Below are 16,894 nucleotides of genomic sequence, written 5' to 3'. Positions count from 1 at the left end.
CAATAGGCTTTCTACAAACACTTCTATTCAATATCCATTGTTTCGTGTTCTGTCTTGTGTTGATACTTTTAATACCCTATTAATATCCTCTAATGCCACATCATCCTTCCCACCTCACTCAAATGTAATGCCACATCACCCTTCCCACCTCACTCAAAAGTAGATATAAAATCAGGGAAATGCAAGTTCTAATCAGTTGTGTATTTGTGAAGTCTTTGAAAATGTAATAAGTTTTACGAAACGCGCCCGTGTCGCGTCAGACTAGAAATAAAAATGAATTTTGGAGAAGTGATTTTTGATTTACCTCCAACAGTGAAGCATAATGTACGAAAGATTGAGAAAATTCGTGTTAGAATTATTAATCTTACTTTTTCGGTCATATTTAATAAAATATATATATATATATATATATATATATATATATATATATATATATATATATATATATATATATATATATATATATATATATATATATATATATATATATATATACCGTTGATCAACATCTTTTGCAGATGTTGTTGACGAAGTTTCATTGTATTATACACTCCATTGCAACAATTTATTTCCCCTGTTGTTGCTATTCCCTCTGTGCACATTTGTTGGTTGTGCCATAGGGGTGTTGTTAGGTTGGTATTCTGGTGGGGAAGTGTTGGGATGGTGGTAGTGTTACAGTGATGTTGGGATGGTGGTAGTGTTACAGTGATGTTGGGATGGTGGTAGTGTTACAGTGATGTTGGGATGGTGGTAGTGTTACAGTGATGTTGGGATGGTGGTAGTGTTACAGTGATGTTGGGATGGTGGTAGTGTTACAGAGATGCTGGGATGGTGGTAGTGTTACAGTGATGTTGGGATGGTGGTAGTGTTACAGTGATGTTGGGATGGTGGTAGTGTTACAGAGATGTTGGGATGGTGGTAGTGTTAAAGAGATGTTGGGATGGTGGTAGTGTTACAGAGATGTTGGGATGGTGGTAGTGTTACAGAGATGTTGGGATGGTGGTAGTGTTACAGTGATGTTGGGATGGTGGTAGTGTTACAGTGATGTTGGGATGGTGGTAGTGTTACAGTGATGTTGGGATGGTGGTAGTGTTACAGTGATGTTGGGATGGTGGTAGTGTTACAGTGATGTTGGGATGGTGGTAGTGTTACAGAGATGTTGGGATGGTGGTAGTGTTACAGAGATGTTGGGATGGTGGTAGTGTTACAGAGATGTTGGGATGGTGGTAGTGTTACAGTGATGTTGGGATGGTGGTAGTGTTACAGAGATGTTGGGATGGTGGTAGTGTTACAGAGATGTTGGGATGGTGGTAGTGTTACAGAGATGTTGGGATGGTGGCAATGTTACAGTGTCGCTCTGAAGTTCATAATACAGCAGAAGGCTAACAGAGCCCGGGTTACCTGGCTGAACAGATGAGCTGTTCACTGAACTACACCTGGTTGTTCACCTCTCCTGGTTGTTCACCTGGAGTGGTATTAATTATTTATACCTTGCTGACCTGTCGATGGACTCCTGGCTTGTACTCTGACAGCTTAACTTCCGGGGTAGGGAGAGTAGAGGGTAATAAGTGAATCAGAATGCAGAGTTCTCACTTAGATTACATTTAACCACTCATCCTGAGCATGTTCATCCATCAACATGAACACAACGTAACATATAAACTTGATGGAACAGATGAACAAGAAACTCACCTGAACACACACTCCCAGAGCCGTTACTCATATACATTTCTCCTCCTTCAAAAATGAGATGATTCTCATGAATTGCTAATTAAGAAGAAATGTTCTTTCTCGACCCCCCCCCCCCTACAGAGTTGATTTATTCCCCTCATTATCCCTCATAAATCACCAGACGGTCTCTTAAATTGCAGCTCTCCTCACTATTTCCGCGACTGGACCAATAGGTTTTCCTTCGCCAACTCTGACGTAATCTTTTGCAGCTTCCAAGTGATATATCAAAGATGCATTCTTGAAATTTACTTCCTGTCGGTGGACTTGTCGGTGGACTTGTCGGTGGACCTGTCGGTGGACCTGTCGGTGGACCTGTCGGTTGTATGTCCTCATAGAGCCAGCTTCAGAGGCCTGCTGTCCGGGTCAAAGGGCTAAGAGTCAGAGTGAAGTGAGGGGAACAAGGTGACAGCCAGAGCAAAGGGGGGAACAGGGGTGACAGCCAGGGTAGAAGGGTATGTTGGCTGGTGGGGTAATGGGCATGTTAGTTGAAGTAATAATGGGTATGTTTGCTTGCGGAGTAGTGTAGATGTTGAGTAATGGTTATGTTGACTGGTGAAGTAATGGGTATATTGTCAGGTGAGGTAAGAGGGGGGTATGTTGGCATGTAAAGAAATCGATATGTTGGGGGTATGTGGGCTCCAACATGATCCGTTATCTAGTATCTTATTACTGAGAAAATTAGTTATTAAATTTCTAATTATCAAAGAAAATAATTAACTAACTAATAAAGTAAGAATGTGATGGGTGTTGTGTTCCTCTTCACCAACAACGACAAATTCTTGAGTATTCTTTATTTTTCTTTACTGTTGGTATATTTATTGATATATTGATATATTTATTGCATATCAATATTGATATATTTATTGTATTAGATTTAGTTCTGTTTTTTTACTTCAAAATGCATCACGATCAGTTGTGTGTATTTTAGGAGACATAATGTATTAAGAAAATATCAAAGTATTCAGTGAGGATCCACAAGGTCTTCTCTGAGTACTCTTCATTTTCTTCTCCGAGGCTATGGGTCCCTACACTTACTGTATACTGTACACTTACTTACTTACCACTTAATCAACATCCTTCTCACTTGTGGAATGCAGATTTTGTACCATTTTTATACATAAAGAGACAATGAGAATTGTATAAATCTTGTACCTCTTCTTAGTTTAATTGCCAAAAATGATGCTTTCATTTCATTCATCTGGGCTCTGGAAGAATCGAATCGTGATCCCCGGGAGTGTAAGACCGAAGCTCTATCGACCGAGCTATTGTGAGGCCGATAGAACCTCGGCCTCACACGAATAGGGACCAAAGTTCGAGTCTCCTAGTACTCAGGGGAATGGAATGTTTATTTCCAGGGAAATGTGGATGAGAATTTGTATAATTCCTTCAGTATGTTGGGCAGCAGCCTTGAGGGTGATGACGGGACGACATGAGATGAGTCTTGATGAGTCTTGATTCATCTCATGTCGTTTTGTCGTCACTTGAGATGAGTCTTCACTCGTGATACTTTTTCCACCGGTCTCCTTATCTCCTCTACTCCCTTCTCGTTCTTAAATGTACTCTGGAATTCTTATCTGTGCGTGCGTGTGTGTGCGTGTGCGTGTGTGTGTGCGCGTGTGCGTGTATATGCGTGTGGGTGTGCATGCGGGTGTGTGTGTGCCCGCTTCTTGCATGTACATGTATGTATGTGCGTGTTTTGCGGAATATGTGCTCGCTGTGTGTATGTCTAGATATACTGCATGAGCGTGGGTGCGTGTATGTGCAGTGTTTGTATGCACGCCAAGAGCTGCTTGAGCTCTTTGCAAGAGCAATGATCCGGTGAACATTTATCCTATCCTCGCTATCCACATTTGAGTAGCTAATCTCCGTGTTTCCCAATCTTCCTCACAAATCCTTGTCCTCTATCCCTTCCCTAGGATCCCTAGGACCCCTAGGATCCCTAGAATCCCTAGAATCCCTAGGATTCCTAGGATCCCTAGAATCCCTAGAATTCCTAGGATCCCTAGGATTCCTAGGATTCCTAGGATCCCTAGAATCCCTAGAATTCCTAGGATCCCTAGGATCCCTAGAATTCCTAGGATCCCTAGGATCCCTAGGATCCCTAGAATTCCTTAGTCCCCCACAACATCTCTTACTCACAAAGTGAATTCGACGAGAAATCCTTTCTTCTCTATTCATAATTCGACGACGTCAAAGCTTTTCCTGCTGAGTTTTCATAAATATTACATTAATATTGGCTTTTGGGTGAAAGTCAATTTAAATATAAGACTTCATAATAAAAGCAAATGGCCAGATAATTAGTTTTTTGCATTGTAAATTGTACGACAATGAGTATTTCCTGGAGCATAATTGAATGAAGGGGAGAATATTCTGGGCTGATACATAAAATTTTCGAAAGCATCACGAGGCCTCCCAGAAAAGTCCATTCGGCCTTACCTCTCTCTCTCTCTCTCTCTCTCTCTCTCAAGCAGTAAATCCAATTGACGCAGAAGGAAATCCAATCAATCTGTATCGTCTGGAGTCTCGTTGTAAAGCCCCGTGCTCCGTGCTCCGGGCGGAGGGCGGAGGGTTCCGGGCGGAGGGCTGAGGGCTCCGGGCGGAGGTCTGAGGGCTCCGAACTCCGGGCGAAGGGCTTCAGGTGGAGAGCGGGGGGGGGAAGGAAGTGAAGCCTCATTCTGCTAGTCTCTGGGGCAGGGTAAGCGAGCCCAACCCCATTGGCTGAACTTGCAGGCTGTTGAGGACACCAGCGCCTGACTCTTCACTCTAGTTGAAGCCTAGTTGATGGTCCAGACCATAGGTGACAGTGTTCGACTTATGGTCCAGACCATAGGTGACAGTGTTCGACTTATGGTCCAGACCATAGGTGACAGTGTTCGACTTATGGTCCAGACCATAGGTGACAGTGTTCGACTTATGGTCCAGACCATAGGTGACAGTGTTCGACTTATGGTCCAGACCATAGGTGACAGTGTTCGACTTATGGTCCGGACAGAAGGTGACAGTGTTCGATTAAACTGTCACCTAAAACTGAGGAGAAGAGATGGTGAGCGAGCCAGCAGTAGCCCCCGGGGCCGAGGCCCAATAAGCCAGCCTTCGCCAGCCTGGTGTCCATAAGGTGTCACTTGGTCCGTCTGCCGTTGCTCCGCCTGGCGTGGCCCGCGTCGCCACATCACTATATTGACTTTTGCCTCGCTGTTTCCGATGGCTGGAGAGGCGGGAAAAAAGGAGGAGACGCCCAAAGGCGGCTTTTCAGAAGAGAAACTCGAAGCGCATTTCCCCCCCTCGCCACTTCTCGCTCCTGAGAGACAACGAGAGGAGAAACTCGAAGCACATTTTCCCGCCTTTTCCTGCAGGAGTCTGAGACACGGGGAGGGAAAAACTTGGAGTGTCGGAGGCTGGAGCACGCAAGGCGCTTCTTGTGGCCTCAGACACTGCGACTAATCCGGGTTTTTGGTATAAGTTTTCTTCCTTCGACTTGCTTTCCTCCCCCTGGGATAACATTGCCTGAGGGAAATTGTAGCTCCAGCTACGTTTTTCGATGCGTTTCATGTCTGACTTGGAACTCTTGGCGTTTAATTTTAGGTTTTTGGCAAACATAAATTTACTGAAAATTGAACAACTGCAGGTGTTATGATTATTCGAATGAGGGTTATATATAGTGTATTTATATGATAATATTCTAAGCGATGTTTTGCCATTGGTAGATCAACACGAACACGAATATTGATGGATGATTTTCTGAATATAATTCAACAAAATCTTTTGCAACGCAGCCAATTTTGAGATCGTATTTGTCATGACAAATTGAACCGCGACTTTAAAACTATTCAACTTTTTAGGTAATTAACCTAATAAATGTATACTTTCCGTTAGAACTCTCTACAGGTCATAGTTCTTACTCCAGGCACTTTAATTAATATGGTTCTTTGCAGGCGATGAGTCACAATAACGTGGCTGAAGTATGTTGACCAGACCACACACTAGAAGGTGAAGGGACGACGACGTTTCGGTCCGTCCTGGACCATTCTCAAGTCGATTGTGACTTAAGAATGGTCCAGGACGGACCGAAACGTCGTCGTCCCTTCATTTTCTTGTGTGTGGATTGGTCAATATGGTTCTTTCTTTAGCTACTGTGCAGGATACAGTGCACACTTTAGCTTCTGCACAGGACACAGTCTACCAGACCTGAGGTTGAATGTCTGCGTTACGACAATCTCACAGTCAACCCTTCCTCCAGACACCCTCCCAGTCTCAAATACATTCTCCAAGGCCTCTCCAAGCACATTGATTTTTGTTAAAATTCCATTATTATTCTTTGCTCTTCTTACCAGATATGGTTCTCTTGGTCGCCCACAATAGTGAGTGTTGACAGTATCCGCAGACTGTATCTCCCGTCCGTCTTCTGTCTCCTGTCATTTAGCTCGTGAGTTCTATTGACTGTTCTTCATTCAAAAATAACATTGAAAGCGACCACTTCTCTGCACTTATTAGCACTTCTCTGCTCTCAAGCTCACGATAAACACAATATTGTAAAAATTACATTGACTGACACACGAAGGAATGTCGACAGGAAATATAGCGTTTTTGGTGATGCTGTGATCTAGGGGGAGCCGGTGGCTGAGCGGAAAGAACACTGGGCGCGTGATCCTGTGGTCCCGGGTTCGATCCCGGGCGCCGGCGAGAAGTAATGGGCAGTGTTTTATTCACCCTGATGCTCCTGTTACCTAGCAGTAAAATAGGGACCTGGGTGTTAGTCTGCTGTCACGGGCTGCTTCCTGGGGGTGGAGGCCTGGTCGAGGACCGGGCCGCGGGGACACTAAAGCCCCGAAATCATCTCAAGATCATCTCAAGATAGATCTATCCCTCAGCGACACATCGGGAGAAAGAGGTTCTTTAGGGATGCTGTAACCTATACTATACAATACGGACGAAAGGATTTGGTCTTGACAACCATGTTCGCTCCCAACCACTTGGGCTGGACGGTAGAGCGACGGTCTCGCTTCATGCAGGTCGGCGTTCAATCCCCGGCCGTCCACAAGTGGTTGGGGCACCATTCCTTTCCCCCATCCCATCCCAAATCCCTATCCTGACCCCTTCCAAGTGCTATATAGTCGTAATGGCTTGGCGCTTTCCCCCTGATAGTTTCCTTCCTTCCTAACTGTTCTCGCGTAATTGAGCTTTGGCTCTTTGGTCCCGCCTCGCAACTGTCAATCAACAGGTGTACAGGTTCCTGAGCCTACTGGGCTCTGTCAAATCTTAATTTGAAACTGTGAATGGAGTCAGCCTCCATCACATCACTGCCCATTGTATTCCATTTGTTAACAACCTGACTCTGAAAATATGATTTCTATCCAGTATTCCTTTGTTCGTGTTCCACCCGTGTTAAATAGTTCGTCTTCACCCTAATTAATTCCTCTGAAAATTTTGTTGGTGATAATCATTTCTGCTCGAACTCTTCTGTCCTCCTATCCAATGTTATTAGGGTTAATTCCAATGGTCTTTCCTCATAGCTCATACCTGTCAGCTCTGGGACTAGTCTGGTGGGATGCTTCTGAACTTTTTCTAATTTCGTCTTGTTCTTACCCAGATATGGATTCCATGCTGGAGCGGCATACTCCAGAATTGGTCTGACATACGTGGTATGCAAGCTTCTAAATGAATCATTGCACTGGTTTGAAAAGGTCGTTCTTATGTTGGCCATACTTGCCTATGCCGCAGATGATATCCTCATGATATAGGGTTCAGGGAAGAGGTCTGGCATGACATCCACTCCCAAGTCTTTCTCTCTGATTCTTGAAGATTTCATCTCCCAAATGGTACCTTGTATTTGGCCTCCTGCTCCATACACCTATCTTCATTAGTTACCACTTATCTGAGTTAAACTCTTGTAGCAATTTGCTGAACATTCCTCCAGTTTATTCAGGTCATCTTGTAGTCACTTGCTATCTTTCTAACTCCTAATCCTTCTCATAATTTTAGCGTCAGCGGCAAACATAGAGAGGAATGAATCTATATCTTCTGGAACATATTTTATTGTGTTTCAGAAACAGGATAGGTCGTAGTTCAAAACCAAGTGGGACTCCATTGGTGACATCACATCATTGTGAGGTCTCACCCCTCACAGTAACTCTCTGCTTCCTATTGCTTAGGTACTCCCTTCTTGTCTGGAGAATTCTTACAGATACTCTTGCATCTTTCTCCAATTTATGAATCAGCCTCTTATGGGGGTACTGTGTCAAAGGCTTTCTAACAGACCAAGAAAATGCAGTCAGCCCACCCTTCTCTTTCTTGCGTTATCTTTGTCATCTGATCGTAAAATTCAATTAAACCTGTGAGGCAAGATTAGCCATACCTTAACACATGTTGATGGGTTGTCACGAAGTCCCTTCTCTCCAGATGTGTTACTAGGTTTTTCTTCACGATCTTCTCCATCACCTTGCATGGTATACAAGTTAAGAACACTGACTAGGAACACTATGTTTGGTCAACACAGGAACACTGACCTGTAGGGAGCCTGACAGCTGGGTGGACAGCGCTTCGGATTCGTAGTCCTGAGGTTCCGGGTTCGATCCCCGGTGGAGGCGGAGACAAATGAACAAAATGTTTCTTTTACCATCATGCCCCTGTTATCTAGCATTAAATAGGTACCTGGGAGTTAGACAGCTGCTTCCTGGGGGTGGAGGCCTGGTCGAGGACCGGGCCGCGGGACACTAAGCCCCAAAATCATCTCAAGATAACCTCAAGATAGTTCAATACCTATTGCCTGTAGCCCTTTTAGTATATTGGGACTACATTAGTATTCTATATTTCTGGTAGGTCCCTGTTTCCAGTGACTAATTATACACCATGGAGAGTGGTAAGCAAAGTGCTTCAGCACACTCTTTTATTAGTCATGGAGAGATTCCGCCAGATCCAACAGCCTTCTTTACCTCATCTCTAGTAATTCTGAAATCTACCAAAGCTGCCTGACTTATTGCCACTTCTCTTAGTTCAGTAACAGCACCTCGTTCTATGGCGAAGACCTGGAATTTCTTGTTGAGTTCTTTTCATATTTCCTTCTCATTCTCTGTGAACCTGTCCTCACCAGTTCAAAGTTTCATCTCCTGTTCTTTCACTGTTGTTTTCTTCCTGACTTACTCATCTAGTTGTGTTTGCGGGAGGTTGGGCTTTGGCTCTTTGGTCCCGCCTCTCAACTATAACTCACACGCGCAGGAATATCGCTTAAAAAAAAATAGTGGTGTATGTGTGTATTCACATAGTTACATTCACCTAGTTGTGCTTGAGGAGGTTGAGCTCTGCACTTTCAGCCCGCCTCTCAACTGTCAATCAACTGTTACTAGTAGCTATTTTTTTCACACTTTTTCACATTTTGTACAGCCCCCTCTCCCAACAGTTTTCAGAAAATCGGAAATATCGCAAATCAGACTCATGAGTGTCATTTTGGAGCCGATTTCTGATTCCCTGCATATATTTGGAGTTATATATTACAAATTTTTATACCAAAAATATGCCAATTATTGAAAACAGCGATGAATAACATTTTGCTCAACCCCCCCCCCCTGCAGTTTTCAAAATATTTGTAATGTCGGATATTTGACTCCTAAGCGTCATTTTTGAGTCGAATTCTAGCTCTGTCCACCTTTTTACAGTTTCAAATTACGACTTTTTATACCGAAAATATGCCAATTACTGAAAACGGCGATGGGCCATATTTTGCCCAAACCCCCCTGCAGTTTTCAAAATATCAGAAATGTTTGAAATTTGATTCCTGAGCGTGATTTATGAACCGAATTCTGACTCTCTGCACCTATTTTCATTTTGAAAATACGACTTTTTGTACCGAAAATATGACAGTTGACTAGCTCCCAGGTACCTATTTACTGCTACAACCTACAACCTGTCCTCCTACACCCTGTCCTCCTACAACCTGTCCTCCTACAACCTGTCCTTCTACAACCTGTCCTCCTACAGCCTGTCCTCCTACAACCTGTTCTCCTACAACCTGTCCTCCTACAACCTATCCTCCTACAGCCTGCCCTCCTACAACCTGTTCTCCTACAACCTGTCCTCCTACAACATGTCCTCCTACAGCCTGTCCTCCTACAACCTCTCCTCCACCAACCTGTCCTCCTACAACCTGTTCTCCTACAACCTGTCCTCCTACAACCTGTCCTCCTACAGCCTGTCCTCCTACAGCCTGTCCTCCTACAGCCTGTCCTCCTACAACCTCTCCTCCTACAACCTGTCCTCCTACAACCTATCCTCCTACAGCCTGTCCTCCTACAACCTGTTCTCCTACAACCTGTCCTCCTACAACATGTCCTCCTACAGCCTGTCCTCCTACAACCTCTCCTCCTACACCCTGTCCTCCTACAACCTGTCCTCCTACAGCCTATCTTCCTACAACCTGTCCTCCTACACCCTGTCCTCCTACAACCTCTCCTCCTACACCCTGTCCTCCTACAACCTGTCCTCCTACAACCTGTTCTCCTACAGCCTATCTTCCTACAACCTGTCCTCCTACAACCTGTCCTCCTACAACCTATCCTCCTACAGCCTGTCCTCCTTCAAGCTATCCTCCTACAGCCTATCCTCCTACAACCTGTCCTCCTACACCCTGTCCTCCTACAACCTGTCCTCCTACAACCTGTTCTTTCTACAGCCTGTCCTCCTACAACCTGTCCTTCTACAACCTGTTCTTTCTACAGACTGTCCTCCTACAACCTGTCCTCCTACAACCTGTTCTTTCTATAGCCTGTCCTCCTACAACCTGTCCTCCTATAACCTGTCCTTTCTACAACCTGTCCTCCTACAACCTGTCCCCCTACAGCCTGTCCTCCTACAGCCTGTCCTCCTACAGCCTGTTCTCCTACAACCTGTCCTCCTACAACCTGTCCTCCTACAGCCTGTCCTCCTACAACCTGTCCTCCTACAACCTGTCCTCCTACAACCTGTTCTCCTACAGCCTATCTTCCTACAACCTGTCCTCCTACACCCTGTCCTCCTACAACCTGTCCTCCTACAACCTGTTCTCCTACAGCCTATCTTCCTACAACCTGTCCTCCTACAACCTGTCCTCCTACAACCTATCCTCCTACAGCCTGTCCTCCTTCAAGCTATCCTCCTACAGCCTATCCTCCTACAACCTGTCCTCCTACACCCTGTCCTCCTACAACCTGTCCTCCTACAACCTGTTCTTTCTACAGCCTGTCCTCCTACAACCTGTCCTTCTACAACCTGTTCTTTCTACAGACTGTCCTCCTACAACCTGTCCTCCTACAACCTGTTCTTTCTATAGCCTGTCCTCCTACAACCTGTCCTCCTATAACCTGTCCTTTCTACAACCTGTCCTCCTACAACCTGTCCCCCTACAGCCTGTCCTCCTACAGCCTGTCCTCCTACAGCCTGTTCTCCTACAACCTGTCCTCCTACAACCTGTCCTCCTACAGCCTGTCCTCCTACAACCTGTCCTCCTACAACCTGTTCTCCTACAACCTGTCCTCCTACAACCTATCTTCCTACAGCCTGTCCTCCTACAACCTGTTCTCCTACAACCTGTCCTCCTACAACATGTCCTCCTACAGCCTGTCCTCCTACAACCTCTCCTCCTACAACCTGTCCTCCTACAACCTGTTCTCCTACAGCCTATCTTCCTACAACCTGTCCTCCTACACCCTGTCCTCCTACAACCTCTCCTCCTACACCCTGTCCTCCTACAACCTGTCCTCCTACAGCCTATCTTCCTACAACCTGTCCTCCTACAACCTGTCCTCCTACAACCTATCCTCCTACAGCCTGTCCTCCTTCAAGCTATCCTCCTACAGCCTGTCATACAACCTGTCCTCCTACAGCCTGTCCTCCTACAACCTGTCCTCCTACAACCTGTCCTCCTACATTCTGTCCTCCTACAACCTGTCCTCCTACAACCTGTCCTCCTACAATCTGTCCTCCTACCAAGAACGTCGCTTTTCGCACGTATGCGTCACATAAGGCCAAAAATCCTCATACTAGAAAATGGAAGCGGCTGGCGAAAGTGACGTACTGTCCCGTTTTCTGTTGTGGGTCCTCTGGCAGGTTAGGAGAGACCACTTTAAATTGAGCGTTTTCTTGATATTGGCGAACCCTTAGGAGGACGGACTTGCGTGTGTGTGTGTGTCTCCTGTCCCCGTGACGGTTGCGGCCTGGTGGTGGACAGGGTGTTGACCCGACACACACATCTTCCACGGGTTCGTGTTCCGCTGCCAGTAATACGGATCTCTGCGGCTCGACGAGCGATTACAAAAACGCTCGTCCATTGTCCGCAGAGCTTCTGGCGTGAGGAGCAAAACATGCCATGAGTCTGCTTCACAGGAAGAGTGAGGCATAAGTCTGCCTCACAGGACGAGAGGCATAAGTCTGCCTCACAGGAAGAGTGAGGGACATAAGTCTGCCTCACAGGAAGAGAGAGACATAAGTCTGCCTCACAGGAAGAGTGAGGGACATAAGTCTGCCTCACAGGAAGAGAGAGACATAAGTCTGCCTCACCGGAAGAGAGAGACATAAGTCTGCCTCACCGGAAGAGAGAGACATAAGTCTGCCTCATAGGAAGAGAGACATAAGTCTGCCTCACAGGAAGAGTGAGGGACATAAGTCTGCCTCACAGGAAGAGAGAGACATAAGTCTGCCTCACAGGAAGAGAGAGACATAAGTCTGCCTCACAGGAAGAGTGAGGGACATAAGTCTGCCTCACAGGAAGAGAGAGACATAAGTCTGCCTCACCGGAAGAGAGAGACATAAGTCTGCCTCATAGGAAGAGAGAGACATAAGTCTGCCTCACAGGAAGAGAGAGACATAAGTCTGCCTCACAGGAAGAGTGAGACATAAGTCTGCCTCACAGGAAGAGTGAGACATAAGTCTGCCTCACAGGAAGAGTGAGACATAAGTCTGCCTCACAGGAAGGGTGAGAGACATAAGTCTGCCTCACAGGAAGAGAGAGACATAAGTCTGCCTCACAGGAAGGGTGAGACACATAAGTCTGCCTCACAGGAAGAGTGAGGCATAAGTCTGCCTCACAGGAAGAGTGAGGCATAAGTCTGCCTCACAGGAAGAGAGAGACATAAGTCTGCCTCACAGGAAGAGAGAGACATAAGTCTGCCTCACAGGAAGGGTGAGAGACATAAGTCTGCCTCACAGGAAGAGTGAGGCATAAGTCTGCCTCACAGGAAGAGAGAGACATAAGTCTGCCTCACAGGAAGAGAGAGACATAAGTCTGCCTCACAGGAAGAGTGAGACATAAGTCTGCCTCACAGGAAGAGTGAGACATAAGTCTGCATCACAGGAAGAGAGAGACATAAGTCTGCCTCACAGGAAGAGAGAGACATAAGTCTGCCTCACAGGAAGGGTGAGAGACATAAGTCTGCCTCACAGGAAGAGTGAGGCATAAGTCTACCTCACAGGAAGAGTGAGGGACATAAGTCTGCCTCACAGGAAGAGTAAGACATAAGTCTGCTTCACAGGAAGAGTAAGACATAAGTCTGCCTCACAGGAAGAGTGAGACATAAGTCTGCCTCACAGGAAGAGTGAGACATAAGTCTGCCTCACAGGAAGAGTGAGACATAAGTCTGCCTCACAGGAAGAGAGAGACATAAGTCTGCCTCACAGGAAGAGTGAGACATAAGTCTGCATCACAGGAAGAGAGAGACATAAGTCTGCATCACAGGAAGAGAGAGACATAAGTCTGCCTCACAGGAAGAGAGAGACATAAGTCTGCCTCACAGGAAGAGAGAGACATAAGTCTGCCTCACAGGAAGGGTGAGATACATAAGTCTGCCTCACAGGAAGAGTGAGGCATAAGTCTGCCTCACAGGAAGAGTGAGGGACATAAGTCTGCCTCACAGGAAGAGTAAGACATAAGTCTGCTTCACAGGAAGAGTAAGACGTAAGTCTGCCTCACAGGAAGAGTGAGACATAAGTCTGCCTCACAGGACGAGTGGCATAAGTCTGCCTCACAGGAAGAGTGAGACATAAGTCTGCCTCACAGGAAGAGTAAGACATAAGTCTGCCTCACAGGAAGAGTAAGACATAAGTCTGCCTCACAGGAAGAGTAAGACATAAGTCTGCCTCACAGGAAGAGTGAGACATAAGTCTGCCTCACAGGAAGAGTGAGACATAAGTCTGCCTCACAGGAAGAGTAAGACATAGGTCTGCCTCACAGGAAGAGTGAGACATAAGTCTGCCTCACAGGACGAGTGGCATAAGTCTGCCTCACAGGAAGAGTGAGACATAAGTCTGCCTCACAGGAAGAGTGAGACATAAGTCTGCCTCACAGGAAGAGTAAGACATAAGTCTGCCTCACAGGAAGAGAGAGACATAAGTCTGCCTCACAGGAAGAGTAAGACATAAGTCTGCCTCACAGGAAGAGTGAGACATAAGTCTGCCTCACAGGAAGAGTAAGACATAAGTCTGCCTCACAGGAAGAGAGAGACATAAGTCTGCCTCACAGGAAGAGTAAGACATAAGTCTGCCTCACAGGAAGAGTAAGACATAAGTCTGCCTCACAGGAAGAGAGAGACATAAGTCTGCCTCACAGGAAGAGAGAGACATAAGTCTGCATCACAGGAAGAGTCTGCTTCACAAGAAGATTCTGCATCACAGGAAGAGTCTGCATCACAGGAAGAGTCTGCTTCACAGGAAGAGTCTGCTTCACAGGAAGAGTCTGCTTCACAGGAAGAGTCTGCTTCACAGGAAGAGTCTGCTTCACAGGAAGAGTCTGCTTCACAGGAAGAGTCTGCTTCACAGGAAGAGTCTGCTTCACAGGAAGAGTCTGCTTCACAGGAAGAGTCTGCTTCACAGGAAGAGTCTGCTTCACAGGAAGAGTCTGCTTCACAGGAAGAGTCTGCTTCACAGGAAGAGTCTGCTTCACAGGAAGAGTCTGCCTCACAGGAAGAGTCTGCTTCACAGGAAGAGTCTGCTTCACAGGAAGAGTCTGCCTCACAGGAAGAGTCTGCCTCACAGGAAGAGTCTGCTTCACAGGAAGAGTCTGCTTCACAGGAAGAGTCTGCCTCACAGGAAGAGTCTGCTTCACAGGAAGAGTCTGCTTCACAGGAAGAGTCTGCCTCACAGGAAGAGTCTGCCTCACAGGAAGAGTCTGCCTCACAGGAAGAGTCTGCCTCACAGGAAGAGTCTGCCTCACAGGAAGAGTCTGCTTCACAGGAAGAGTCTGCTTCACAGGAAGAGTCTGCTTCACAGGAAGAGTCTGCCTCACAGGAAGAGTCTGCCTCACAGGAAGAGTCTGCCTCACAGGAAGAGTCTGCTTCACAGGAAGAGTCTGCCTCACAGGAAGAGTCTGCCTCACAGGAAGAGTCTGCTTCACAGGAAGAGTCTGCTTCACAGGAAGAGTCTGCCTCACAGGAAGAGTCTGCCTCACAGGAAGAGTCTGCCTCACAGGAAGAGTCTGCTTCACAGGAAGAGTCTGCTTCACAGGAAGAGTCTGCCTCACAGGAAGAGTCTGCCTCACAGGAAGAGTCTGCTTCACAGGAAGAGTCTGCTTCACAGGAAGAGTCTGCTTCACAGGAAGAGTCTGCCTCACAGGAAGAGTCTGCCTCACAGGAAGAGTCTGCTTCACAGGAAGAGTCTGCTTCACAGGAAGAGTCTGCTTCACAGGAAGAGTCTGCTTCACAGGAAGAGTCTGCCTCACAGGAAGAGTCTGCTTCACAGGAAGAGTCTGCTTCACAGGAAGAGTCTGCCTCACAGGAAGAGTCTGCCTCACAGGAAGAGTCTGCTTCACAGGAAGAGTCTGCTTCACAGGAAGAGTCTGCTTCACAGGAAGAGTCTGCCTCACAGGAAGAGTCTGCCTCACAGGAAGAGTCTGCTTCACAGGAAGAGTCTGCTTCACAGGAAGAGTCTGCCTCACAGGAAGAGTCTGCTTCACAGGAAGAGTCTGCTTCACAGGAAGAGTCTGCTTCACAGGAGGAGTCTGCTTCACAGGAAGAGTCTGCTTCACAGGAAGAGTCTGCTTCACAGGAAGAGTCTGCCTCACAGGAAGAGTCTGCCTCACAGGAAGAGTCTGCTTCACATACACAAACTATATGAAAGTTTCGCCAAAGAAATTTGCTCCAAAATTATACACACGAACACGTAACGTCAAGAGTCCTAGTGAGAGTCCTAGTGAGAGTCCTAGTGAGAGTCCTAGTGAGAGTAGGAGACCTAGGCGATGGTCCTAGGTAATGTTATTCTCTAAACAGGACCTGGTCGTCCAGGCGGTGGTCAAGGCTTCCTGGTCGTAGAGGCCACTCAGGACCTGGTCGTGTAGACCAGGTCCGACCTGAGGTCTCACAAGAAGACTGCGAAGTCTCTGGCGCCAGAACATGGAGGACACTGGCGCCAGAACATGGAGGACACTGGCGCCAGAACAAGGACACTGGCGCCAGAACATGGAGGACACTGGCGCCAGAACAAGGACACTGGCGCCAGAACATGGAGGACACTGGCGCCAGAACATGGAGGACACTGGCGCCAGAACAAGGACACTGGCGCCAGAAAATGGAGGACACTGGCGCCAGAACAAGGACACTGGCGCCAGAACATGGAGAACACTGGCGCCAGAACATGGAGGACACTGGTGCCAGAACATGGAGGACACTGGCGCCAGAACATGGAGGACACTGGTGCCAGAACATGGAGGACACTGGCGCCAGAACAAGGACACTGGCGCCAGAACAAGGACACTGGCGCCAGAACAAGGACACTGGCGCTAGAACATGGAGGACACTGGCGCCAGAACAAGGACACTGGCGCCAGAACAAGGACACTGGCGCCAGAACAAGGACACTGGCGCCAGAACAAGGACACTGGCGCCAGAACAAGGACACTGGCGCCAGAACAAGGAGGACACTGGCACCAGAACAAGGACACTGGCGCCAGAACTAGGACACTGGCGCCAGAACAAGGACACTGGCGCCAGAACATGGACACTGGCGCCAGAACAAGGACACTGGCGCCAGAACAAGGACACTGGCGGCTGAACATGGACACTGGCGCCAGAACATGGACACTGGCGCCAGAACAAGGACACTGGCGCCAGAACATGGACACTGGCGCCAGAGCATGGACACTGGCGCCAGAACAAGGACACTGGCGCCAGAACAAGGACACTGGCGGCAGAACATGGACACTGGCGCCAGAA

The 16,894-nt window shown here is 47.2% G+C and overlaps 2 protein-coding genes across 2 annotated transcripts in view; one reads left to right on the top strand and one right to left on the bottom strand.

Annotated features, from left to right (window-relative positions):
- LOC138371728 (involucrin-like) overlaps nucleotides 1–8,173 on the bottom strand; it is a 10,747-nt gene extending 2,574 nt beyond the window's left edge. Inside the window, exon 1 of the mRNA XM_069336749.1 lies at nucleotides 8,084–8,173. Coding sequence (XP_069192850.1) covers nucleotides 8,084–8,173 — 90 coding nt within the window. The remainder of the gene's footprint in view (nucleotides 1–8,083) is intronic.
- Nucleotides 8,174–8,577: 404 nt separating this feature from the next.
- On the top strand, nucleotides 8,578–15,801 carry LOC123756264 (uro-adherence factor A-like). The gene is made up of 2 exons (XM_069336748.1): nucleotides 8,578–8,670; nucleotides 14,365–15,801. The coding sequence occupies exons 1-2, from the start codon at nucleotides 8,578–8,580 to the stop codon at nucleotides 15,799–15,801; spliced, it is 1,530 nt and encodes a 509-aa protein (XP_069192849.1).
- The last annotated feature ends 1,093 nt before the right edge of the window (nucleotides 15,802–16,894 follow it).

This window comes from Procambarus clarkii, chromosome 36, assembly GCF_040958095.1.
Source record: "Procambarus clarkii isolate CNS0578487 chromosome 36, FALCON_Pclarkii_2.0, whole genome shotgun sequence".
Lineage (NCBI taxonomy): Eukaryota > Metazoa > Arthropoda > Malacostraca > Decapoda > Cambaridae > Procambarus > Procambarus clarkii.
The sequence above is the reverse complement of the archived record's forward strand: the minus strand, read 5'-3'. Positions and strand labels throughout refer to the sequence as shown.

Excerpts from the sequence above, each read along its gene's own strand:
- LOC123756264 (XM_069336748.1), top strand. The coding sequence starts at position 8,578 with ATGGAGAGTGGTAAGCAAAGTGCTTCAGCACACTCTTTTATTAGTCAT. Across the intron at positions 8,671-14,364 it reads CCTTCTTTACCTCATCTCTA|GAAGAGTCTGCATCACAGGA; the intron begins GTAATTCTGAAA and ends TCTGCATCACAG.